The sequence below is a fragment of the Nipponia nippon genome, unplaced genomic scaffold, assembly GCF_047370975.1.
Source record: "Nipponia nippon isolate SJK-2023a ecotype South Korea unplaced genomic scaffold, ASM4737097v1 scaffold_2, whole genome shotgun sequence".
Taxonomy (NCBI): domain Eukaryota; kingdom Metazoa; phylum Chordata; class Aves; order Pelecaniformes; family Threskiornithidae; genus Nipponia; species Nipponia nippon.
Genome location: NW_028262336.1, coordinates 66,988,135 through 67,013,404, shown reverse-complemented (window position 1 = coordinate 67,013,404; position 25,270 = coordinate 66,988,135). Strand labels below are relative to the sequence as shown.

The following is a 25,270-nucleotide window of genomic DNA, read 5'->3' as shown; positions in this document are numbered from 1 at the left end:
ATCATGGTTACTCATAGATCTCCATACAATCAGGGGAAATGAACTGAAAGTCAGTCCCATGCTTTGCCAAGTGCGGCACTTCTCAAGTACCTTCTCCTCATTTCTCATTCACAGGGTGACAGACAGGAATAGGGATCATCGCAGAAGGAATGAGAAAGTGCAACCAGAAAAGAAAGAGACAACTTGCACATGACAAGATACTCGTTCTCAAATATTCAGAAGAGGCCAGGGCTTGAAAGCTTCATGACAGCAAAACCTGCCCTGGCAAGCAAAAGCATGATATCAAAGTGTTTCAAATGCAAGCTTTTACATCTTCTCTGAGGAGAGCCTACTGGGGAGAAGACAACATACCATCAGTCTCTCCAGCTTGCAGAATAAATAAATCCAGTTTCAGCACTTCCAATTCATTACTGGAGCATCTTTAAGGGGTCTGATTTTCGGAGCACAGGTGGTTACCACTATTCGGACAAGCTCCTGGACAAGGCAGGAGTTCTGGTGAAGACAGATCAGATGCTCATCCAGCAATGAAACAAGGAAGATGCTCAGCACTGAGAAGGCACGTTTCTGCCTACAGACCAGAGAGAGTGTTCTTCCAGACCCCAGGGACAGGACTCATCTCCTTAGACAGCTCAGCTGCTTCTTCAGTCAACAGAGAGACAAGGGTGCCTATAGGAAGAAGATGGGGAAATTCCTCCTGTCCAGACAGATGTTCAAAACACAGAGAGACCCATCTCTCTCTCAAAGGACCACTGAGGGCATGCAGCACGCTCATCGTAGACCAGATGCCCAAATTTCAGGTTTCCTCTAGATGAATCCCACCAAAGGATGGAGAACAAGCTTAGACATGTTGATCCTACCACTGTAATGCTTCAGGTACAGAGGTTGCAAAAACAAAATCAGGCTACTGAGGTAGCCTGATCCAAACAGAACATGCAGAGCAGAGCAGGCATTTCAAAAAGTCACAAAAAAAGCCATGAAAAGATTACTTCACAGAACCAAAGAATGCAGTAAATGAACATTAATTCTTTTAAAACATCATGTCATTTCCCCCTCCTCAAACAGAAATTCTCCATAATGTTCTGACAACAAGGAAAAATTTTAAAATGCACACATATAGATTTAAAATGCCTGGGGTTTTTTGGGTTTTGTTTGTTTGTTAGTTTAAAGATGGCCTACTGCCTTAGAAAACTGCAAGTAAATGGACTAAGGGAACACACATGTATTTCCACAGGAGCAGCATGCTAGTATTCATTTGAATGCAGTGCCCTATATTTAACTGCAATAGTAACTGTTTACTTAAAGATTAAATAAAAGTGACAGCTGTCAAATTCTCTGGCTCCAAGAAATTAGCTTAAAGCTCACAGCTGCAATTTGATCCAACACATTCATCTATGATCCAGACGACATGAGTTACAGATTCTAAAAACAGAACGAAACAAAAAATTCAAAACGCAGAACACAGAATATATTCTTAGCATTTCAGGGTCCAAAAAGCATTTCAAAAAAAGAAAAAAAAAAAAGGAAAATAATCGGAATAATCATTCACCAAGCTCAGCTGGTAAAAAAGATCTGATTAAAATCCAACTGAGAACCACTTATAGCCCCAGTCTTGTCAAGACTTACCCCTACACACAATGTCAACTTTCATGCAGGTAACCAACTCGGACAAGACTGGTGAAGCTTTCCAAGGCACTGATGTTGCAGCTAGATGGTGCTCAGCACCTTTCAGGAACCACTCTCAGCCTCGCATGTGGTAATGCTATATATACTACCTTTAATCATCAACAGCACACAACGCTTCTCCAGAACACAGCCAGAAAGCCTACTGGCTGCTAAGTTTTGGGTTGCTTTTGGAATACAATACTTTCCAATTGTGCTGAGGATTCACCCTGGCTTTTTGTTGCCCACCGGCCTCCCAGGGAGGAGGTGAGAGCAGGAGGATGCCGGCCGGGGGTGCTGTAAGGCAGCTCTCCCTGCCTCCCCCCCTCACACAACTCTGCACCCATTTACCTCCACGCAGCTCTCAACTCCCAGCCCTCCGGACTCCCAGCCCCATTACAGCCATGCTAGGGGACCAGAAATCTCAACATTTATTATCTACTAATTAAAACAAATGAAACTCGACAAAAAACCCAAACCCAGGTTAGTTTTCCTACGTTAACAGCTGTAGAAAATAGCAAAAGTTTGGGTCAAAGACTGCAGCAAACACCTACCTCGTTGGCTCTTTTTATTATCTTGTCATCTATGTCTGTGATCCCCATCACCATGATAACTTCAATTCCAAAAAACCTAGTCATTATCCTTCGAATTATATCAAACCTAACATAGGAGCTGGAAGAGAAAAAACATGAGATTTTAAACATGCAGTAGTAAGAATAAACTTAAACAAACAAACAAACCCCAACAGCACTAACAGCCACAGGGACAATCTAAATACCCCAACACTTGCAATGAAAAGGTCTTCAGTACATCATAAAGTGCTTTTCCAAAACCAGTTACCACCTGCACAAAAGTCAAACAAATTTCCCTTGAACTGGCCTACCCTCTTCTGGCATTAGTGACACATTACATCAAATTTTCTGAGTGTTTTCTTTTGTTGCATCTCTTTATTCAAGCACTGAAGTGCATTGGAAACTACGCGTGAGCCAGGAGACTCTCTCAAAGCAAACAGTACAAAGACACACAGATCAGATATTCTTGAAATACAGCCCTCAGGCTTTGTATATTCTAACAGGTTTTCAAAAGCCACGTAGCAGAAGAACAGGGAGAAATAAAACAGGGTTCAAATGAACTTTGCTTAGGGTTGAGTAACAACTACAGCTACCAGCCACCAATAAACTATTTCATTCACTCACCACCACATATCTTTTCTGATAGCAAAGAGCTACTCTGTGGGTTATTTTGTTTTATTTACACTCGAGAATAAATTCTCAAAATTATTCAGGGTCTTTATCACAAAACAGAGTATTTAATGCTCATAGACTGATGTACCTACAAGCCGTACAGGGCTGCGGCAGCCCCTTCTGCCGCTCTCAGACTCTCCACTTGTAATTCTCAAAACACGCTTTGACTGAGTAAAACCCAAACATTAGGTGAGATATTAGAAGGTGAAGGGCTCTGGGTCTGCCCTGCAAGGTGATGAGAATCATAGAATCGTTGAGGTTGGAAAAGACCTTTAAGATCGAGTCCAACCATTAACCTATCACTGCCAAGTCCACCACTAAACCATGTCCTCAAGCACCACGTCTGCCCATCTTTTAAATGCCCCCAGGGATGGAGACTCAACCACTTCCCTGGGCAGCCTGTTCCAGTGCCTGACTACCCTTTCGGTGAAGAAGTTTTTCCTAATATCCAATCTAAACTTCCCCTGGCGCAGCTTGAGGCCCTTTCCTCTCGTCCTATCCCTTGTTGCTTGAGAGAAGAGACCGACCCCCACCTCGCTACAACCTCCTTTCAGGCAGTTGCAGAGAGCAATAAGGTCTCCCCTCAGCCTCCACTTCTCCAGGCTAAACAACCCCAGCTCCCTCAGCCGCTCCTCATAAGACTTGTGCTCCAGACCCTTCACCAACTTCGTTGCCCTTCTCTGGACACGCTCCAGCACCTCGATGGCCTTCTTGTAGTGAGGGGCCCAAAACTGAACACAGTACTCGAGGTGCGGCCTCACCAGTGCCGACCACAGGGGCACTATCACCTCCCTGCTCCTGCTGGCCACACTATTCCTGATACAGGCCAGGATGCCATTGGCCTTCTTGGCCACCTGGGCACACTGCTGGCTCATGTTCAGGCGGCTGTCAACCAATACCCCCAGGTCCTTTTCCACCAGGCAGCTCTCCAGCCACTCCTCCCCAAGCCTGTAGCGTTGCATGGGGTTGTTGTGACCCAGGTGCAGGACCCAGCACTTGGCCTTGTTAAACCTCATACAACCGGCCTCAGCCCAACGACCCAGCCTCTCCAGGTCCCTCTGTAGGGCCTTCCTACCCTCCAGCAGATCGACACTTCCACCCAACTTGGTGTCATCTGCAAACTTACTGAGGGTGCACTCAATCCCCTCATCCAGATCATCAATAAAGATATTGAACAGGACTGGCCCCAGTACTGAGCCCTGGGGAACACCACTTGTGACCGGCTGCCAGCTGGATTTGACTCCATTCACCACCACTCTCTGGGCTCGGCCGTCCAGCCAGTTTTTAACCCAGCGCAGAGTGCACTTATCCAAGCCATGAGCAGCCAGCTTCTCCAGGAGAATGCTGTGGGAGACAGTGTCAAAGGCCTCACTAAAGTCCAAGTAGACAACATCCACAGCCTTCCCCTCATCCACTAAGCGGGTCACCTTGTCATAGAATGAGACCAGGTTAGTGAAGCAGGACCTCCCTTTCATAAACCCATGCTGGCTGGGCCTGATCCCCGGGTTGTCCCGCATGTGCCGCGTAATGGCACTCAAGATGATCTGCTCCATGACCTTTCCCAGCACCAAGGTCAGGCTGACAGGCCTGTAGTTCCCCGGATCCTCCTTCGACCCTTCTTGTAGAAGGGCATCACATTTGCTAGCTTCCAGTCATCTGGGACCTCCCCGGTTGATCAGGACTGCTGAAAAATGATGGAAAGTGACTGGGCAAGCTTCTCTGCCGGCTCCCTCGGTATCCTCGGGTGGATCCCATCTGGCCCCGTGGACTTGTGGGCATTCAGGTGGAATCCTCAGCCTGCGCTGGCTTTGGAGAAAACAGAGCCCGAAAGGAGACTCACAGACCTACAGGTTCCCATTTCACCTGCAGCACCGCACAAATTGCGACTCCCGTGGCTGTCAGAGCAAAGTGTGAGCAAATACTGGAAACGGGTTTGCACCCTTCCCCTTAGCTGCAGGGACCAGGTGGCACTAAGTTTCAGATTTATGGATGTGTAATATCTTGATGAAGAAAAATACTTTTTGTTGTTGTTGTTGTGTGCACTATGCCCGTGTTGAAAAAGCCTTGCTGCCAGGGAGATAGGTTTTAATGAATACCAGCTCACTGAGAGTAAGGTTCATCTAATGTGGTGACACGATTCCATAAGAATATTAAATTTGTCTTTGGACCCTGTTCAGAGGAACAGTGCCAGCATCAAAAGCTTGATATTAGATTTAACAGCCCTGCAGTCACGGTTCCCAGAGCAGACACAAATTTCACACTCTTCCCTCTCCTCTGATCTTCCAACTGAATTGATGGAAGAAACACTGCAAGAGCCAGAGGAGATCTCCTGACACCTCAGAAAGCAGGGTCCTTACCACTTCAGGACTGAAAAGAAAACAAACAGACAGTCAAAATCAGGGGGGTGGCAGAGCAGGCACAAGGGACTGAATGAAATCTCCTCTCGTGCTTGGTTTTACTCTGATTTCCAAGCATTCAGCCAGGAACCTGGATGCCAACCAGGCTGCAGCTCACACTAGCACAATCAAGGCCAGTCTCAGAACAGAGGGAAAAGATGGCATTATCTGCCCGTCTGATTTTTTTCTGTATATAGAATGAGTGTTGGTTGTTGTATTGAAGAATAAGAGCACCTGTTTCGAAGACTGGAAGTACAACATACTACAGAAAGCTGGATTATTTAGAGAAATAAGAAATCCTTCTGGAGGGGAAAGAGGAGAGGAGAAAAATAATTATGCCATTATTTTCAAATTCTTCTCAAGGATCTCAAGCTCATTTCCGTTATTCGTTTCTGCATTATTACCTGCCACGTTTGTTGTGCTTGCCACAAGTCAAACGTAAGAAGGAGGGGAAAAAAGGCATTCTAGTGATAGGATAACACATTGCAAGGGTACAGCAAAACAAGAGTATTTTACAAGAGAGGCAGGGTAGCAACAGCCATCACTCCATTTGACTTCACGCTCTTTCCCAGTGCATCTCCTGGCCTGTAGACCCCCATCAGCAGCATGCATTTCAGCTGTGCCTACCAAAACTCTACAGTTGGACCTAGCTACCGGGGGGGGGGGGGGGGGAATCAACTTTTTTTTTTTTTTTAGTGTAAAATCAAGAGCGCTCCACCATCCTGAACGAATCAGCTGAGCAACAGGATGTCAACACTGACACGTGCAAGACCACAGACACTGGGAAGGAACAGCCGACTCCTCACACGCGGGAGGGTTCAACCGATCAGAAAAGAGAGAGGAAGGTCTTCAGCGCAGGCATCTTGCCGCACAACAGCGCTAGAGGAACAACGCGTGAAGGCACTAAGGGGCTGCTTATCTGCATGATACACCACTCCAAAAGCAATATTCGGCCCTAACTATATTCTTTCTTAAATCAGCAAGTGAAGAGGTCAAACCCAGGTGGCACAGATGGATGGCAAGCCTCCACTATCAGGAAAGCTTGAAGTTGTTAGTTTAGACACAGGATAAGAGATGGATAAGAGAACAGGCAGAGCACACAAGGCCTTCCTACTCCCTCCTTTAATCAAAAGGGACTGAAGGCAGGAGAACAAGGAGACTCACTGCCAAAAAACAGACATTCAAAAGCCACACAGAGCTGCAAGACCAAAAGGTGAAATTCTCCACCTCAATAAATATTGTGCTCTATATCAGCTATATCCCTTAGGACGGGAGCACTTCTGCGATTCCCTCCCCTGTTACGCCAGGTTGGGGAAGACAGGCCCTACCATTCTAGAGAACCTCGACTGAGTGATGAAGAAAAAATTTATTAGCATCTTTTTATACAGTTGCTCTCAAGTGATGATTTTAAATTGTAATTATTTCAAGCTAAACTGTAACATAGCCTGTATTACACTAACTGTAGATTTAAATACACAAATTGCCATGATTTTTTTTTTTAAAGTTCTCCTGAAGGTACTAAGTACAAACAACATAACTCAAGATACCGTTTTCTTGATTTTTAGATCACCAGTAAAGAGCTAGGTTAGTTTTCTGCTAAGACTGGACAAAAGCAAGGAGAAAAAAGACACTACCACATACACACAAGAGTACAGCAGCGTTTAAGGAGATGTTGCCAACAGTATTTGTACATGACTGGTATTCTAAAACTTCCCTTTTACAGAAAGAAGGAGCAGTTGTGCAGTACTGCGACAGCTCAACATTGAGCAAAATTCAACACAAGCTCCTGAATGAAGTTGAGATGAGACCAGAGGCTGTGAAATGCCCTACATTAAAAGGGAACTACTCAAATACACAGCGTCTGATCTCCACGCGGATGGCAATTACCTGAGAAACCCCTGCTCTTCCACGGAGCCCAGTGCATCTTGTTCTTTTAAGAATTAGGAGACAAGAGCCCAAGAGCAGCTGAGCTGCTGCAACTCCCCTCAGCTTCACAGGCACCTGCAGGCACCCTGCATGTCTTCCCAGCAGGTGCATCTTAGAACAACTGGCAGCAACCTTCTCTGGTGTATTTAAAGTATTTTTTCTGAATTACTTATAATGCAGCTGGTTTATTATTGTAATTATCCAAATGACTTATGGAAAAAATGCAGTGCTGGTTTTTTGGTTGGTTTTTTTGTTTTTAAAACACAGTACGCCACTGAATTGTTACCATGCAGAAAGGCCTTTAAGCTGCCTGGGCTTTCTGACATTTAAGAACAGATACTTTTATCTCTTAACCTGAGAAGTATCTTTTTAATAGTCAGTCCGGAACAGCTTCTCCTTGCTGCTGACACAGCGTCCGAACTCACTTCGAGGCAGAACCATCATTTCGCACAGACAAGAGGCTCTGCTCCGGGACCCCAACCCCTCTGCAGAAGCGGTCGGGTTATGCCGGTATGATGCGAAATACCCACAATACCCGGTATGATGCGAAATACCCACAATACCCGGTATGATGCGAAATAACCCACCCTGCCCAGCCAGAGAAGTGCGTGTTCTCAGCGCCTGTCACCCCACAACGTCTCCTTCCGGACGAGCTGCCCCAGCAGCCCCCACCGCGCCTCCCCCGGCCGGGGCGGGGGGGAACCCCAACAGGGTTCTGCCCTTTGCAGGGGCCCGCCACCGGCTCCCCGCGGGGCCCGCCACCGGGCCGGACGCACGCTGCCCGCCACCGCCGCGCCCGCGCAGGACGGGACGGGACGGGACGTCCCCCCGCCGCCCCTCACTCACCAGGCGTGCCCGAGGTGCGCCCGGTCGTACACCGTCGGCCCGCAGCTGTACCTGCGCAGAGAGGAGCAAACCGCACCCGTCAGCCCCGCCGCGGCCGGCGGGCGCGGCCCCGCGGCCCGGCCCCCCGGCAGCCCCCGCTCCCGCCCGCCGCAGGGCGCTACCAGGTCGCCGCTCCTTCCGTGGCCAGTACGAGCGGCTCCTTGCTCCGGCTCCGGCTGTTGTAGGCCACGATCCCGCTGGCCCGCCCCGCCGGCGGCACCCACTCCCGCCGCCGCGCCGCGCTGCAACGCCGCCGCGCCGCCGCCTGCCCCCCGCCGGGGCCCGGGCCGGGGCCGGGGCCGGGGCCGGGGCCGCACCGCCGGGCCACCGCCGCCACCGCTCCGCGCAGCATGGCCACAGCCCGCGGCCGTGGGCGGGCAGCCGGCGGCTCCGCCTCTCCGCGGGGAGGGGGCGAGGGGAGCGGGCACAACCCGCCGCGCCTGTCGCCTCGACACCCGCGCCGCCTGTGCCGGGAAACAGCAGGCGAGCGGGGGTAGCTACAGCCGGAGCGGCAGGAAGAGGCGGGGCCTGCGGGCAGGGGGCGCGGCCGGGCCGCCGCCGCTGCCGCCTCCTGCCGGGGCGCGGGGTCGCCTCTGCGGTCGCGGCCCGGCCCGGCCCGGGCGTTCCGAGGAGCGGCCCCGCGGTGAGTCCGGCGGGCTGGGGAGCGGCTGGGGAGCCGCGGGGTGCGGGGCCGGGGCTGCGGCGTCCGGCTCCGCTCGGTGCGGGCTCGGGCCGGCGGCCCCGTGCCCCGCGGGAGCTGGACAGAAACGGCGCGTGCCCCGCCTGCTGCTTCGGCGGAACTGCGCCAGCGCGCCGCTTCTTCCTCGCCGGGATTTTAGTGGGGGCGTCCGTAGGAAATACGTGGTGATTTAAGGAAACTGTCTCTGCTGCGTCAGGTCGATTTGGTCAAATCTCTTTTATGGTGCCTTGCAGGTCAGGGGAACGGCAGGCAGCCTGCTAGCCCCTGAACGAAAAGCGTGGTGTGACGTTCCCGAGCTGGACTTCATAAATCAGAGCCTCAAAAAACGCTTCTGCGCCCCTCTTACCCCCACGTACCTGTGCGGAGCCCTGCCCGACCTGGGTGTTTTCAGAAACGACACGGGCCGCTGCCAGGCGCGCAGCGAGGCGCCCTGCGCCCTGGGCCGGCCGATTGCCCGGGTCTGCCTCCTTTCCAGCCCCGGGACACGCGAAGGACGTGTGTTTTCTGGTGATGCTTCTCTCATCTCATTGCAGATGTTTTTTCTTTCTTTCAGAGCGTACCAAGGAAACGGAGCTTAACTGGCCGCAGTGCCTTGATCCGCTTTGGAAATTATGAGCTACTTAAGTAGAGCGAATAACAGTACAACGGAACAGACGTGAGGGTGCCAAAAGTCTGCTTTAACTAGCATCTTGTTTCCAAAAGTAACTGTGAGCAGGTACCAAGGAAACAAGTGAGAACTCTACAAGCACATATGATATTTTCCCTGCTACTCTTCCAGCTTGCGACCAGATGATTTCCGCAGCTGAATGCTTTGGGGTTGTTGGTTTGGGTTTTTTTTTCCCCACCCCATTTTTTTTACCCTCCCTCCATAGATTGCTCCACCATTAAATTCCCTGGCCTCTGTGAACCCACATCAGCTCCAGCCTTTGGCAAGGAGTACCGCAGGTCTGCTCCCATTTTTAGGAAGCATCCTCTTGGCACGTGTTGAAGTTGAGGCCTGTTAGTTCCAGTTGCGGCTGCCCTTGCTCTTGTACGAGAAGAGGGTGAACCATCGGTTCCAGCGCGTGCTGCCGACCATCTTTCTCTGTAGGAGCCTCTAAGCAGGCTGTTCAGAGTGGAGCCTTTTCAGGCCTCCCCGACCCCCAACCACTGCGTTACTCACCTGCTAAAGCCTCTCGTAAAGCCTCTCGTTGGCCTCTGGAGGAAGGTAATACTGCACCCTTCCTTGGTCGGACGCTGCCCGGAATAGCTCTGCCTGTGGTGAGCCGCCTCACAGAAGTCCTTGTATTGTTTCCTCTTCTGTCTGCCAGGGACAGGTTTGGTAGATTTTTCTCATATGTAATATGATCATTTAAAATCATTGCTTTTACATAATAATAGGTTGTGGTCTACGTCTTACTCTCTAAAATGAAGCATCAGATAGAAAGCCCTGCCAGTGACAAGGTTTCCTTTATTTCTGAATGTGCACTTTCCACAGTCTTTTTCATTTAACAATCTTAACTTTTTGATCAAGTAAGAAAGCTATTTTATGGGCTTGCTAATTTGAGACTAGCTAGGATGAAGCTGAAGATACCATCCAATAACCTTTGTAAATGTTTGCTTTATATGTTTCTCAGGAAGCTTCCAATTATTTCAGTTTCCATAGTGAGCCGGTTTTGATGTCTTTGCCGTTCAACACACGTCCTGTTAAGAGCTGTCATTAACTCTGTCATCTTCTTTGTTCCGTACGGTGCCAAGCACTTTGACAGAGTCCAAATCAATACTAAGTATAACAATGGATGTTTTTTAGTCTTAATTCCAGGTTTAGCTATCACGGATGAAACTGCCAACAGATCAGAAGAATGCTGCAAGGGCTTTTTCTTTCCCCGGTGGTTTCAGAAGGCTTAGTGTCTGTGCTATCTAGACTGGCTTTTAGCATTTAGCCCAGAAACCTCTATGTCCTGCTATAAAACATTATTTTTCTGAGAGTAGGAAAGGCCACAGTTATTATTAAATGCCTGAAATAAACAGTTAACATCATTCACGCTTTAGATTTGTTTTAATGCAGTAGAATAAATTCAGTGGAACAACGGAAAGTATTCTACACCCACTGAAGTACTAAAAGAATACAGTTTAAAGTGAAAAGCATTACTAATCCTGATGGATTAGAACCATAAATTATGCATTTTAAGAATACGAACAGACATTCTCAGAAACAGTCAGTCTGTGGCTGTAAGTACACCTCTACTTATGCCAACTTTAACTACCTCCCTTCCCGATACCGTTACTCCAGGCTTGCGACATGTGGAACGAGACCATACTTGACTACCAGAGAGGCAGAACAGCGGCAAAGGATTTTCTGCCTCCGTCGGGCAGCTCATCTTTGCTTCCAGCTGGAGCAGAAGACGCCTTTGGAGGTTGCCAGGGTATACCCAATCGATACCAGGCCTGGGCCTGCTCTGCTCCCGTGACTTCTGTATTTTCTGCTGAAGAGCTGGCAGGGGATGCGGTCTGCAGAGCGGTACGTCTCTTAAGTCAAAATCCCGCTGAGGTGCGTCTGTCTCAGCTTCAGGTAAACTGTTGTTTCAAGGGGTCGCCCACGTATTTAATATTGTTAGGTCATCTCACATACTTCTTAGGAGCCGTTAAGGCTAAAACTTCCTTTTTTTAAATAAAAACCGAAACTCTAAGGTAAAGAGGTGACTCCTGAATGCCTTAGAATGGGTTTACATATTTTCTGTTCCTTTATCTGCATATGCAAGAAGACAACGTTTACCTTCCAGGCTTGATCGAAAGGGAAAATCCGGTAGAAGCACAGCCGTGTTTGCAGCTCTGCAAAACTCCTGTGGTGGGCAGGGAGGACCTTTGGGGGTTCTGGTTCACCTGGCTCCTCGTGTATTTTCCAGTTGCCAGTCCCAGGTATTCAGACCAGGACTACCTATGAGAGTTGTCCCCAAGAGGTAAGATCAGTGGGCAAATCCCGGAGCATGTTTTGTATCATAAGTAAATAAAGAAAAATTAAGCTAAAAATTCATTTTTCCTTTCTATTTTTTATTAGGAGATAGACGCTTTGTAAGGTTTTACAGTTTTCCCCCTATTGCTAAAGGTGCTGCATTTTTCTTCGAAAAAAATTAAACCACACCATCTTAGAATTGTTGACAGAGGAGAAAACACAACAAATGCAGCCTGTCAAGAGCACGTTTCCAGTACCTGTTGCCCTTCTTGTCAGGTTCTAGTTCAGGAACCTGGCAGGGAAGCTGACCCTGAGAAAATAAGGCAGAAAAAGGTTGTAAGTACAAACTACAAACCAAAAGCTAAGATGAGCTAAATCCACTGCAGTGGACTGAATTTCTCATAGCACTCTGTACTGGTGTAATAACACACATTTTGACTTAGCTTTTATAGTCCTTTTATTTTTACAAAACTTAGGGGCGTATCAGTTTGCCTAAGAATCTCATTTAATTTTTAAAAGGAGAATAAAAATTGCCTCAAGCTTATTACAAATGCTTGACTCAGAAATATTGTAAATGTTGAGTGGCCATTCTCCCAAATATTCACAAAGAGTATGTTTTATAAAAAAGCAATCATCTTGAGATGCACGTTCTCAAAAGTGATTCTGGGGAAATGAAATAAAACTGCAGAAGAACTTCCGTTGGTGGACATAAAGAAGAAAATTAGCTTTCCTGCTCTTATCAAAAGCCTAGCAGGCTGGACCCTGAGTCTTTAACACCGTCTGCTATTGTTCAGCCAACCTACCCATCAACTGCTCTAACAAATGCTGCCCGTTTTTCGTCAGAAGTGTTTGGGTCAGGCACCACAGTTTACAGGAACAAGCCTGAGGGTTGGCATGAATTCAGCCAGGGGTTGGAGTGATGTCTTGGTCAGTGGTTTCCAACTGTTGAGGTGCATCTCTCTTGAACTCATTGTGGAACCGTGGAGCCCGTGGAATAAGTTCCCCGCGACCGGTGCTGACTCCGCATCGGCACCACTCAGATGAACTTCTGCCTTGGCCTTGTACTGCGATGCACACTTACTAGTTCCAGTCAGAATGTTTCGCTCACCTTTAATGCCAGCGCTGTTTAAGCTCACTAGGTGCAGGAGGTGCAAGAAAGAGATGGCAGCTGCCAGAAGACAGACATGAAAAGAGGCAGGGAGTGCAACAGTCTCAGGGCAAGCAGAGGAAGAGATGAGGAGCTGTATCCAGTGAAATACCCATTTTCTTAAGCAGGACTTAAAAAAAAAAAAAAAGTTTAGAATGGCAGGCTTACGTTAGGTAAGCGTTTGGGAAGTTTGTGAAGTTCTTGAGCCTTTACTGGAAAGCAGAAAAAGGACCAACTCAGCTAGATTTGTTTTCCAGATTTTAGAATCCATTAATCCCACATCGTTTGCTGACATGAACAGGTATTTCTGGCCGAAATATCTGTAAATGGTGTACACTGTCCAGTGCGCAGACAACGCATATTGCATGAAAGCGTGAACTATGACTTGTCTGCTGGTCTTCACGCTTGCAAACCTCAGCTCTGCTCATCTTGCATGTTAAACTTTGGCAGTTTTGTTTCGAAACCTTCAACCATAAGCAAAATGAGTAGACTTGTAAAATTCTACTATCATCACCCAGGTAAGTATGAGTTTAGTCTCATAAAGAGTAAATAGCCAAATAAGCAAAAAAAACCCATACATAACTGTAGAAGAGAGGGATTAAGATATTAAATGGTGAAAAACAGCAATTCGTTAGAAGGAATAACTCATATGATTTGTCTGTACCTGTAAAGTATAATGACTAATGATCAGAAGACACTGTATTTTCTAATAAATAGAGGCACAGCTGTAGTAATTATGTAGTATTTCATATAGCAATATTCAACTAAGGCAGAGAAAGAGAAAGGAGGCAGCCAGAATTCCTTATACCAGCTGTCCTCATATATTCAGTGTCTGCATTTGTGGAACATGTTTGAAGGTTTGCGATTTTATGTTCCTCCTATTAAGAATTCTGAACTTTATGCTGATGAGATGGAATAACCATAATTACTGGAATATTTATATGTTATATGAAGTATATGTTAAATAATATTGTATATAGATAATATATATGTTACACAGTAGTTGCCTGCGTTGTTAATCTGGTTATAGGTTCCCTTGGTTCCCACTGCTGTGAATTTAGATCTCTAGTAAGGTAACAGCCTCAAGAAGCTTCTGAAAAACGCAGAGATTTGGGTTTCCGAACAGGAAAGATTTCTTATAATCAGAGCAAGGAGGCTTGGAAGCAGAAGGAGGAGAGTTAGATACTTGATCCTCCCGTGAAGTATAGAAAATAGGAAGAAAACGAAGCCCACAAGTCTCTCCTCTCTGACACATGACAATCATTCTCTACGCTTCTACTCGTGAGTGCTCCGCCAGAGTAAGAAACGGGCCCCTAATAACAAAAGAACAACTGAAACTCCATTCAAGATCTCCCATCTCTCACCTGCTGCAGCTCAGAGGCAAGAGGCCAAAGTAAAAAGAAAGCAGAGGAGGAGGAGGAGGAAAAGCAGCAGAGATGGGCAATGGGTGTCGGCTCCACACCTTCCAAAACTTTCCAACCTGGGGATGTGCACATATACCTGATCCCCGCCCCCCCCCCCCGGCAGCTTCCTAAAAAGATGGCTAACATGCTGCTGAGCCTAGAGGGGAGTGCGGAGAATAGGTATTTCTGGGGACAGGTATATTTGATAACGGCACTACACAAAGCACCGAGAATCGTCTTTGGGAACTGTGAAAGGGGACCTTCAAAGTGCATACCAAATGCGTTCCCAGGGGAGCTCAGTCCCATCCCTTCTGTAGGACTTGTGCAAACTCCGATGATGGTTTTTTCTGTCACTCTTCTGGCAACGTATGAGAGGCTAACAGGGGAAGATCTAGTAGATGGCACTTTTAAGAGGTAGATGATACCAAGCACTCTATCCTCAGTGCATCCAAGCCTATCGATACTTTTGGGCAAATTACTAAAGCCTAGCAGGCCACAACTGCACTTGGAAGCTGTACCTTTCCAATTTTTTTTTTTTTTTTGGTCTATAAGGAAGGAGGACAGAAGTTCTTGTTTAGTAAATTAGCAGGTACTTTTACAAACCGATTTCTTATTTGTATGTGTAATACTACTGTGCGTCTAGAATGGTAGTTAACTTTTTTGCAAGAATGACTCCTTTTGGGATTCATGAATTCTTTTCAGATGTCTTGCCTCTACTGAGTCATAATTATTGGCTTGGGTTCTTGTACTAGCCAGGGGACTGTTAACTACCTTTAATTGCTGACAGTGGCTCAGCTTCTTCAAGGCAAGGGTGAAACAGGCTGTAACTACCGAGGCGGTGCCAACAATTTAGAATAGGTGTTCCCAGGCTAGTGCTGCCATTACACAACTCCCTCTTGATGCCACCATAAACCAGAGCACGCAGGTACAGAAACACTGGCTTGGAGCGTTGCCTAGACGCTGTAGTACTCATCATTATTTACATACTTAAGATCTCAGGTTTTCAAGGTTTGCATCAGCAAGCACAGCAACCCATGGAAACAGAAAGTGCGGGGAAGAAAAGAATGGAGAACTTACAGGTATCTTCCGAAAACGAGCAACTGCCCTCTGAAATCTGCCCAGAGGAGTGGGGCAGGGTCAGTTCAAAATGGGCTTAGTCTATGCTATGGAAGATCAGCTCCGCTCCTGAGAAGTTATTTCGGTGCTTGGCTCCCACTGGAGGGATCGGTAAGTAGCTGCCTGTGCTCCCCTGAAAACCCCGCGCTGGGCGCTCAGGCACCAAGTTGATGACAGCAGCAGAAATACTTCTACGGGGTTAAGATGCCGCGGTCCTTAGTCAGGCCGTCGCTCCCTCTTTCCCTACCAGAAGCAGCAGAACATCAGTGCCTCAATAAACAACGACTGTACCAGCAAGTCTGAGCGTTTAGAAACGATGAGTCAGTCTCCCCTAAATTAGGGGATTGCCAGTGACGTTTTTAAAAAAAAAAAATATACGAGAGGCAGAAAGCGCGCGTTGTTTTGCTTCGCTGGAGCCGGGGCAGGTTTTCCAGGCCCGCCTTCCCCGCTCCTCGCTCCCCGACCCCGCCGATGCTGGCGGGACCGGGTGCCTGCGGGCTCCGGGGGCTTCCCGAGAGGAGATGTCAGGCACGGGCCGGCGCATCTCCTGACGAGGGCCGAGACACAACGGCCGCCGCTGCCCACGCCGCTTCCCCCCGCCGGGACGGAGGCCGCCCCGCGGGGTCCCGGGGCGGGGCCGGGCCGCCCCCCCTCAGTGCCCGCCCCGCTCCCGCCGCCGCCGGGGGAGAGCGCGGCGCGGGGGGACCGGGCCGCCTGCCCCGCCGCGGGAAGGGGAAGGGGGGAAGGAAGGATGGATTTGGCAGCCCGGGGGGCTCGGAGGAGCCCCGGGAGGAGGGAGGGTCTGAGCTCCCCGCGCCCCCCAGACCGGCGCGTTACCGGCCGGCCCGCGGCGGGGCAGCAGCTTGGGAAAACAAAGGCAGGCTGCCCGCGGCGAGCCCCAGCTCCGGGAGGGGTGACCGACAGCGGGGCCCTTCCTCGCGGCCCCCGGGCCACCCTGGCTGGGAGAACTCGAACTGTGGCGGCCGCCCCTTCCCCTCCTCCTGACCGGAGGCGCTCGGAGCCCTCTCCGCCGGGCTGCTCCATAACGCAGCTCCCGGGGCGCTCCCCCTGCTCCCATAACACCCGCTAACCCTTCCCTCACCGCCGCCCGCCACGGCAATCCCGCCTGGCCGCCAGCGCGCATGCGGCACCGCTCGGGAGCCGCTGGGAAGCGTAGTCGGGCCCCGTCCGCCCCGGGCGGCTCCATTTTCTGCCGGCGCTGCGGCGAGTGCGCCTGCGCCCGCCCGCCTCCTCCCCCCCGCGTTACCGCCCCCTTCTGCCGCGGCCGGTATCCCGGGCAGCCTTGTCACCGCGGCGCCCGCCCTCCCGCCTGGCGAGGATTGGCGGAGGGCCCTGCGGGGCGGGACACGAGGGAAGAGGTGATTGGCTGGGGGGGGTGTCAGCCGCCGCGGGGGTGATTGATGCGGCTGCCCGCCGAGGAGGGAGGCGGGAGGCAGCGTTTCTCCTCAGTGTCCGGCGCTGCGCCGGGTGCAGCCCTGCCCCCAAAGCGGGGTGGCGGCGGCGGCGGCACCGCTGTGGCGTCGCATGGTTCCCAGTGCCCCCCTCTCCCAGGAAAGCCCTGGGAGCTGCTCCTGTCTGGGCTGAGCGCGGCCTCCGCCGCCAGCTGGCGGAAGGCGAGAGACTCCTCCAAAGTCCGTGCCCTACCGCAAAAGCACCCAACTTCCCCCCGCTCGCAGGCTCCGGCGGCCCGCCGGCCCCGCGCTCTCCCCTCCGCCTCCCCGCCGGCCGCTCTCCTCCCAACTTCACCGGAGCCCCCGCCTTGCCTCCCCCTTCCCCCCCCCAGCCCAACCAACGGCGGGGCTCCCTCCCGACGCCGGCACCCCGCCGCCCACCCCCCGGCTACGACCGCCTTCCCTCCCCAAACGTGAGTAAGGGGAGGAGGGACGATGAATATGCAGAGGAGCGCTCGCCCCGCCGCGGTTCCGGGAGGGGGAGGGGGAGCGAGCGAGCGTGTGTGTGTGTGTGTGTGTGCGCGCGGTGAGTGTGCCTGTGTGTGCGCCTGTGCCTCTGCCTGTGTGTGTGTGTGTATACAGCGCTGGGAGGGGTGCGCATGCGCCGTGCGTGGCGGGGCTGAATGTTTCCCAAGTGTTTGAAACTGGTATTTGGGTTTTCCACGTTGGATCAAGTGCGGCGTATGGGAGCGAGGAGGCTGCGTTAATATCACCGGGGAGCGGCGGCGGCGGCGGCGGCGGAGGAGGAGGAGGAGGAGGAGGAGAGCGGGGAAGGGGGGAGCGGAGGAGAAGCGGAGCAGAGCGGCGCTGGCGCATGCAGAGGGGCTGCCGCTGCTTCTGACAGACACTTTGCAGAGCACATTTTGTTTCCAGATTGTTTCGGAGGAGCTGGTTTGAGCCCCCCTCCTTTCTCCTCCTCCTCCCCCCCCCCCCCTTCACACACACACAAATCCCTCTGATTGTTCCTACCACCTCCTTCGTGAATTACCCACAACGACAGCCATTCAATCAGCTGCTGCTGGCGGTAGGGGACTAGCGGAGGGTGTGTGTGTGTCTCTCTCTCCCTCTGTTTCACACGAGAGGAGTCAGATGTAGCTTCTCCCGGTTTTTTGGGGGAGCTACAGCGAGAGGCGGGCAGGGAGCGAGCCGTTCGCCGGGGCTGCCGTCTTTGGAGGGAGCAGCACTTGCTCTCAGACAGACGGGGAGAGAGAGGTGTGGGGAAGGAGGGTTTTTGGGTTTTGTTTTTGGGTTTTGTTTTTTTTTTTTTTCTCCTTCGCCGGATGAAAATGTTGAGTCCTGCAAACGGAGACCAGCTTCACCTAGTGAACTATGTGGAGGATTATCTGGACTCCATCGAGTCTATGCCCTTCGATCTGCAGAGAAATGTCTCCTTGATGAGGGAAATTGACGCCAAATATCAAGGTAAGTGCTTTCTATATCCGCGCGTGTGTGTGTGTCCGTGTGTGTGGTGTGGGGCTGGGGGGGGGAGGGTGTCTTTCTTTTCTTCGGAGCTGAGCCTCGGCTCCCCTTGCCCCTCCGCACCCCACAGGGATGGTAGTTTTATTTTTGGGAGGTGAGAGGAGGGAGAAAGCCAGGAGGAGAGATCCGAGGAGAGAGGGGGGCTGATCTGCAGCGTTAGCTCTTGTCATGGGGCGGAACAAAAGGTCTCCGGCTTCTCTTATTAAGCAAGGACTCTGCTTTTCTGTGTAAATTGCTGGCCGAGAAGGCGGGGGCAGGGAAGCGGGGTGTGCGGTGCACAAAGGGGGGCCGTCCCCGGCCGCGGGGCTGAGGTGGAAGGGCTCGGGGGTACAGAAGAAAGTGCGGGGTGGACAGAGAGGGAGAGATTACAGCACAACATTTAGGAATGTACAGTATTCATTATGGCTGTAGTAGGGGAGAGAGGCAGCTCGTGAGGGAGGGAGGGGGGAGGGCGGGAGGGCGGGAGGGAGGGGGGCGAGGGGGGTTAGGCGAGAGCTGGGGGCAGGGTGTGCTTTCTTCGCTCCCTCCTCGGTGGGTTTCGTTTCACCCCGTAAAGCGGTCCCGCTGCGGGGGGGCGGCGGGCCCGGGGCCGGCGTGCGCGGCGCGGGGCGTGCGCGGGGGGCGGCACGGTGGGGCGCGCGGATGCGCCGGGGGCCGGAGCGCCCCGTCCCTCCCCGCTCCCCGCTCCGCCGGCGCTCGGGGCGCGCTGTCCCCACGCCCCGCGGGCGGAGCGGCGGGGAGGCCAGTTCGTGCGGGGCTCGGGGCAGCTTTGTCACTTGCCGGTGCCCGCTCGGGAAGGGGGGGAGGGGAGGGCTTTCTTCGGTGCCGCCGCCGGCGGTGACAGCCGGGGTGCCGGGCGGGGAGGACCCCCCCTTCTCCCCCGGCGGGCTACGCCGCCCCGCGCCCCCCGTGCGTGCGGCCTTAGGGGCGCGGCGGGCAGCGAGCCCTGCCGTTCTCCCAGCCGCTCGTCGGGCAGCCCGCCAGGGAGCCCGGCGGCTCCCGGGGGAAGGGGCCGGGGGAAACTTCCTGGGGAGGCGGCGGCGGGGGGCGCGGGCTGGCGGGGGAAGAGGAGCGGAGCGGAGAGGGCAGGGCGGGCACGCGCCGCCACGGGCAGCGGGCGCCTCCGCGCTTTGCCGGGGACTCGCCGTCGTTGCGGCTTTTATCAACGCCCCTCGTTAGCATCTCGCGGCTCGCCCCGCCCCGCGAGGGGCTGATAGGGGGGAAGCCTCCCCACGGCCCGGCCCCGGCCCGCCCCCCCCCCGCCGATTGGCCCTCGGGCCGGGCTGTTCCGCCTTGCGCCCCGCCTCCCCGTGACGTTCGGAGAAGCGACTTTTCTGTGGGGTTGATTTGAATACCTCGGCCTGCCCCGGCCTGCGGGCTCCGATTGGCTGGGGCGGCAGCAGCGGGCGGGCCAACCCTGGGCGCTCGGAGCGTGACTGACGTGCTCGCGGGGCGGGGGACGCCGCTCTTCCCGCCTCCTCCTGCTGGCGAGTGGCGCGCTGGCGCCGGAGGGGGCGGGCGCAAGCTCGCTCTGCCCGCTGCCATTGGCTGCGGTTTTTTTTCCCTCATTATTATTTTTCACTCTTCTGGTTCTGTCCGGTTCCGATTGGGACCGGCGGGCCGGCAGGGGCGGGCCCTCCCCGCCGCCACCGCCGCCGCTGGCTCTGATAGGCGCGGAGGTGGGCGGGCCGCCGCCCCTCTCCGCCCGCTCCCCGTCGCCGCCTCCCCCGGCTCCCCTGTTCCGCTGCCAACCGGGGGGGGGACCGCCGCCGGTTTCCTGCCGGAGAACAATAGCTGCTCCGTCACTTCCGGGGCGTTGCCGCCGCGCTCGTTGCTAGGAGAAGGCGGGCGCCCCCCCCCTCCGGCCCGGCGGGACGAGGCGGCGGCCCGGCCAGCGGGGCTGCCTCGCCCGAGGGCCGTTGGGGCCCGCCGCGCCGCAATGGCGGCGCCCGGTGCCCTCCCCTCCCCTCCCCGGGCCGCGGAGCACGCGGGTTGTCGGGCCCGGCGCGGGGCGGAGCCAGCCCAGCTCCGCGGCGGGGGCGGCCCCGGAGGCGGCGGGTGGCGCCGCAGAGGGGCGGGGAGGGGGCCGGGCCGGGCCGGGCCGGGCCGGGGCAGCTCTGCCCCGTACACCGGTGCCCCGGCGGAGGGGGCCTCCGCGGGTAGCGCCCAGCCGGCCGGGAGGCGGGGGCGGAGCGGGGGCATCCCGGCCTGGCTCCTGCCCCTGCTGCCCGCCGAGGTGCCTCCCGCCCCCGCCCTCCCCCCGGTAGCCACGGCTGCCCCGCGGTGGCCGCCCCGGCGGCGGCGTGGGAGGGGGCCGCCGGGGCGCCCGGGCACGGCGCCGTCACGGCGGGGTCTCGGCCCCCCCCGGGCCACGGAGCTGCGCTGGGAATAAAGCCTCCGCAACGCGCGGCACCTTCGGGTTTTTCTGTCGTCTGGTTGGCGTTTGCGGTGCCGGGGGGGTGCGCTCACCGCTGGTGAACAATTGCGTAACACGCAAATCGCGCCAAACTCCGCGCTCTGGTCTTGCTGTTACAGCACGGCAGGGGAAAGCGGTTTTCTGGAATCCCGATAAAGGCGGCAGCCTCCTCGGGGCGGGCGACTTCAGCCGAGCAGGCTGGCATGAGGAGCGCTGGCGCAGGCCTCCCCGAGCTGCGGTAGGCAGCTGTCAAGCGGTTTCTTCTAGCCGGGGCGCTGCTGGAACAACGTCTTTCCGACACCGGTGATGCGAAGCAGCCCTTTCTGTTGGCGTGCAAAAGCACATCTTGCGTGGTGCCTTAGGTACTACACGTGCCGGTGCTCAAGGACGCGCTCGGCAGGGCTTTGCAGGATTCAAGATCGTTGCAGCCAACTATTTCTCCTGCATCATACAGCAGTTTCAGGCGGTGGTGTCGTGCCGTAGTGTTAATGTGTAATTCTTGCAGTACTAGAATTGAAGTTTTCGTAATGCCTGGCTTAAGTCATTAAGTCACTAAGTATTTTGGGGTATCGAGAGAGTATTCTTCGTGAAAGATGCCTACATACCAGAGTCAGATGGGTTAAACTGATGACATCAGTCAAGTGCCAAAACTTAGAACGTAAAACTTCTGCAGTTCAGCCATTGAAAATAATTGACGCTGGATTTTTAGTCTTCCTGAATGTTTAATCTTCTCTACATTTGGGGGTTTTTTGGTGCTGGTGGTAGGAGTGGTCTTTTTTGCGTGGGTGTTTTGGGGTTTGGCGGGGGGGATGTGTTTGTGGGCTTGTTTTTTTTTTTTTTTTAGTTAGAAAAAAGGCATTTGCTTAAGATAGATAGTTAATAACATATTGAAATACAAATTTTGGTTCAGGTAGGTTATATTGCAGTACCAGCTGACAGGTCGTGCTTAACTGATGTGAGAAGCATAGGCTGCAGCTCCAAAACCTAAAGTAAAACTTGCATAAACTTTCCATGTCTTCACAAGAAATTTGGAATGCGTGTGTTCAAAAAAATCTACCCAGGCAAAACAAAACCTAAATCACAGGATAACTATTAGTTGCATATGTAAATTGCTGTTACCACATTCTCTTACCTTTTTTTTTTTTTTTTTTTTTAAATAATTTCATACTTGTGAAATTCAGAGGCAGTTTTGGTAATGCCATTTGCATCTATATGAGATCCTGGTCCCTGTTAGGTGAATTGAGGTTAGATTTTATATCTCAGTATGTTTTGCTTCTCTAAGGCAGAATGTTCTAACCTGTGAGAAAGGGAAAAATCAGAGAAGAAAGGAGATGCAGGAAAGACATTCTGCGTGTTTTTGAGGACTTGGTACGGAAATGCTGAGTGCCCTGTATGTTTGAGTTGGTTTGAGTATCATAGTGAAACTCAAAAACATCTGCTCAAAAATAGGTTTCTGGAACTATTCTTGAAACTTTAAACACTTTTGTGCAGTGTTCTTTCTTACACGCTGTTGGAACAATCCTTGAGGTGCAATTCACGATCGAACGTATTTTCAGTGTTAGCATTTTAAATCGGAAGCTCTAGCTGCTCCAATTGCTGCATATCATCTTTAATGTTATCTTCTAACTTTTTCATCTCCTTCTTTGCAGTAAATATTTGATGAAGATTATATTTCTGTGTTTTAAAAGTAAGCAACAGGTTTTTTGCAGAAAGTATAGGGAGGAAATCATCTAGACATCTTGGATACTGTAATCCTAATTCTGTAGTCCTAGGGATTTAAGTGGCCTCACGTTTTCAGCAGAAATAACTCAGCAGTGTCGGATGGAACTTGCCATAGCTTAGGGTCTAGCCCCGTGTGTTTGGGGTTCTTCTGCATCAGCTGTCAAGTGTGATAGTGATTATTAAGTAACTTAGCATCTGATTTCTACACTGGTTTGTGCTTGCTTTCTGTCCCACTCTCTTTCTCCTGCTCTCAGTCATTCACTAAAAATATTCATGTTGTCATACAGAAAATGTCCAGGAAAACGATCTATTAATTGCCCCTCTAGTTTTACAATTAATTTTGGAATTTGGGGGGGGGGGGGGAGTGGGTGTATTTGTTTAGTTAGTTCTTTTTAATTACTGATAAGTTTAAAGGGAAGAATTGTCAACATGCATAAAATTATATTTAGTCCCTTTTTTTTTTTTCCCTAAATCGGTATTTGCATTCTATTCCTGTGGGATCGACTAGAACAAAAGCAATCCTCTGGAGTCATGAGCCCGTCGTCAGATACCAGCTTCAGGGAATCTGTCTTTGATCAGCTTTGTGCGTTACAAAAAGGTGTTGCTGCGTGGAAGGAACGATATGGGAAGGCTTTGTTTCGCCATTTTCCGTGTCGAAAATATTTATAGTTTTTATTTCTTCCTTGCAGAGATTCTGAAGGACCTGGATGATTACTATGAAAAATTTAAACGAGAGACAGATGCCGTGCAGAAGAGAAGAATGTTGCACTGCATACAGAGAGCCTTGATTCGGAGTCAGGAACTGGGGGATGAGAAGATCCAGATCGTCAGTCAGATGGTGGAGCTCGTTGAGAACAGAACCAGGCAAGTGGACAGTCACGTGGAACTGTTTGAGACTTGTCAAGAGACTAACGATACCACTGGAAACAGCGGGAAGGCCAGCCAAGATAAGTCAAAGAACGAGACAATCGCGCAGGCTGAAAAGCCCAACAATAAGAGATCGAGGCGGCAAAGAAATAATGAGAATCGAGAAAATGCTTCAAATAATCACGATCATGACGACATCACCTCAGGAACTCCAAAGGAGAAGAAAGCAAAAACGTCCAAGAAGAAGAAACGATCCAAGGCTAAAGCAGAGAGGGAAGCTTCTCCCCCAGACCTTCCCATTGACCCTAACGAGCCAACATACTGCTTGTGCAACCAAGTCTCCTATGGAGAAATGATAGGATGCGATAACGACGAGTGCCCCATTGAGTGGTTTCACTTTTCCTGCGTGGGACTCAATCATAAACCAAAGGGCAAATGGTACTGCCCCAAATGTAGAGGAGAAAACGAGAAAACTATGGACAAGGCATTGGAGAAGTCTAAAAAAGAAAGGGCCTACAACAGGTAGTTTGTAGACTTTTCGTAGTGAAGAAAAATAAAACCACCAAACCAGTGTATTTATTGTCAGCGTCACCTTTGTTGAGGTGAAAGGATTGTAAAATGTATATTTTTAAAGGAGGTTTAAAACTGAACCATTCCTGTTATAGGGACGGCAATAAGCAATTCTGTTTTTCATTTGGTAAACTGTAACAAGACTGTGGTCTGTGGACCAATGTATTCCAAAAGTAAAGTTATAAGAGTTTAAACTGAATATTCGGGTGGGTCTTAAAAGATAAATTAATACTTTTTTTTTTTTTTTTTTTTCCTCAGTGCTGGTAGCACTCTACCCATTAAAATTTTGATGACAAATATCTCTGAAATGTAATTTTGTTTTCTTTATTGAAGAATGTTATCTACCTTTTGAGCAAAATAATTGTTAAATAGTTTAGCCATCTGGTTGTGTCCGAATAAAGCTGCAATACATTACAAATGTAACTTCTTTCGAGGGTAAGCAGTGCAAGAGCAAACAAAAGGAAGGTAAAATTTGGTTCCTGCTACAAAGTGTCAGTATAACAGTTCAATAGCAAATGTTTAAATAGGCTTAGAGGATTATTTTTTAAAACAAAAGTTAATGGTTAAATTTTACACAACAAATATTTTATATGCTGGCCAAGTACCACAAGGGCCATTTTAAAATGATTGAATATGTTTTATATTTAACCAGGAAGTGGTTTAGTAAGGAGACTTAACATAAATGAAGCTTTATACTGTCACAGATAGTAGTGTAGCAATCCTTAATTTGTTTAAGTTGTATAAATGTACATTTTTAAGTGGAGTTGCACTTACTGTATTATACTCGGAAATGCAGCCAAATGCCATTGTGTAACCAATGCGCATTTCCTGCTCTATGTATGAAAATTGTACAGCTGTGATATTAAGAAATAAATGAAACAACTTTGACAGTTTGCTTCTTTAGCAATCATGTTTAATGAGCATTCATATAGCTTAAAAAAAAAAAATTGTCTTTAACCTCAGCAGCTCCAGCAAGCTGCTGCTAGGAAGCCTGAAACTGTTGTAGTGGTAACCAAATTCCAGTTCTGATCATGAAGCTTTATAGAACTTACGACCAGCAAGGTCACAGGAGAGCCAGAATAGCATTTAACTTGCCATCCAACTCTACTCTTTTTGTGCTTGCAGTCCCTCCCAGACCTGGCCATTTATCTAAAAATCGGTAGTATAGAGCTGGTCTTGTTCAGTTGTTTTCATGCTTTTACACTACAGATATAAGTTTTTCCGTGTTTGTTATCAGCAGAAAGATCTTCTTGCGTTACAGCGTTTCCAAAGTATTATTGCAGCCGTTCCAGGGTAGGCATTTTTATTCTTCGTGGTCACCTTGTACAAAAATACA

General features: G+C 51.1%; 2 protein-coding genes and 2 long non-coding RNA genes across 25 annotated transcripts in view; 2 read left to right on the top strand and 2 right to left on the bottom strand.

Annotated features, from left to right (window-relative positions):
* The window catches only part of CARS2 (cysteinyl-tRNA synthetase 2, mitochondrial), a 40,898-nt gene extending 32,303 nt beyond the window's left edge, over positions 1–8,595 (bottom strand). For 12 of the 15 annotated variants that reach the window (XR_015704743.1, XR_015704742.1, XM_087757666.1 and 9 more), the window contains exons 1-3: positions 8,233–8,595; positions 8,072–8,122; positions 2,214–2,331 (exon numbers count right to left, since the gene is read on the bottom strand). Coding sequence is in view for 13 of the 15 variants with exons in the window: in XM_087757666.1 (XP_087613792.1) it covers positions 2,214–2,331; positions 8,072–8,122; positions 8,233–8,462 (399 nt within the window). In the remaining 2 variants the exon portion in view is untranslated. Of the gene's footprint in view, positions 1–351; positions 667–2,213; positions 2,332–8,071; positions 8,123–8,232 lie in introns of those variants that run through there. The other 3 variants (XM_087757670.1, XM_087757659.1, XM_087757669.1) reach the window with 3 other exon arrangements.
* Positions 8,596–8,645: 50 nt separating this feature from the next.
* Positions 8,646–11,991, top strand: LOC148055824 (uncharacterized). 4 transcript variants are annotated; one of them, XR_015704750.1, is made up of 3 exons: positions 8,646–8,753; positions 9,364–11,749; positions 11,848–11,991. It is a non-coding gene; the product is annotated as an uncharacterized LOC148055824 (long non-coding RNA). The 4 variants fall into 4 exon arrangements; XR_015704752.1 differs by lacking the exon at positions 11,848–11,991 and having other exon boundaries at positions 9,364–11,361; positions 11,573–11,706; XR_015704751.1 differs by lacking the exon at positions 11,848–11,991 and having other exon boundaries at positions 8,650–8,753; positions 9,364–10,070; positions 11,083–11,813.
* Positions 11,628–16,729, bottom strand: LOC148055823 (uncharacterized). 2 transcript variants are annotated; one of them, XR_015704755.1, is made up of 4 exons: positions 16,511–16,729; positions 15,370–15,651; positions 12,000–13,353; positions 11,628–11,727 (listed from the first exon to the last, which is right to left on the bottom strand). It is a non-coding gene; the product is annotated as an uncharacterized LOC148055823 (long non-coding RNA). The 2 variants fall into 2 exon arrangements; XR_015704754.1 differs by having other exon boundaries at positions 15,370–16,729.
* A 988-nt stretch (positions 16,730–17,717) lies between these two features.
* ING1 (inhibitor of growth family member 1) lies at positions 17,718–24,822 on the top strand. 4 transcript variants are annotated; one of them, XM_087757675.1, is made up of 3 exons: positions 20,752–21,137; positions 23,006–23,095; positions 23,187–24,822. In XM_087757675.1, exons 2-3 carry the CDS (start codon positions 23,029–23,031, stop codon positions 23,888–23,890), a joined length of 771 nt encoding a protein of 256 aa, XP_087613801.1. In that variant the 5' UTR covers positions 20,752–21,137; positions 23,006–23,028; the 3' UTR covers positions 23,891–24,822. The 4 variants fall into 4 exon arrangements, with proteins under 4 accessions (XP_009463214.1, XP_087613801.1, XP_087613803.1 ...); XM_087757676.1 differs by lacking the exon at positions 20,752–21,137 and adding an exon at positions 21,611–22,143; XM_009464939.2 differs by lacking the exons at positions 20,752–21,137; positions 23,006–23,095 and adding an exon at positions 17,718–18,302.
* The last annotated feature ends 448 nt before the right edge of the window (positions 24,823–25,270 follow it).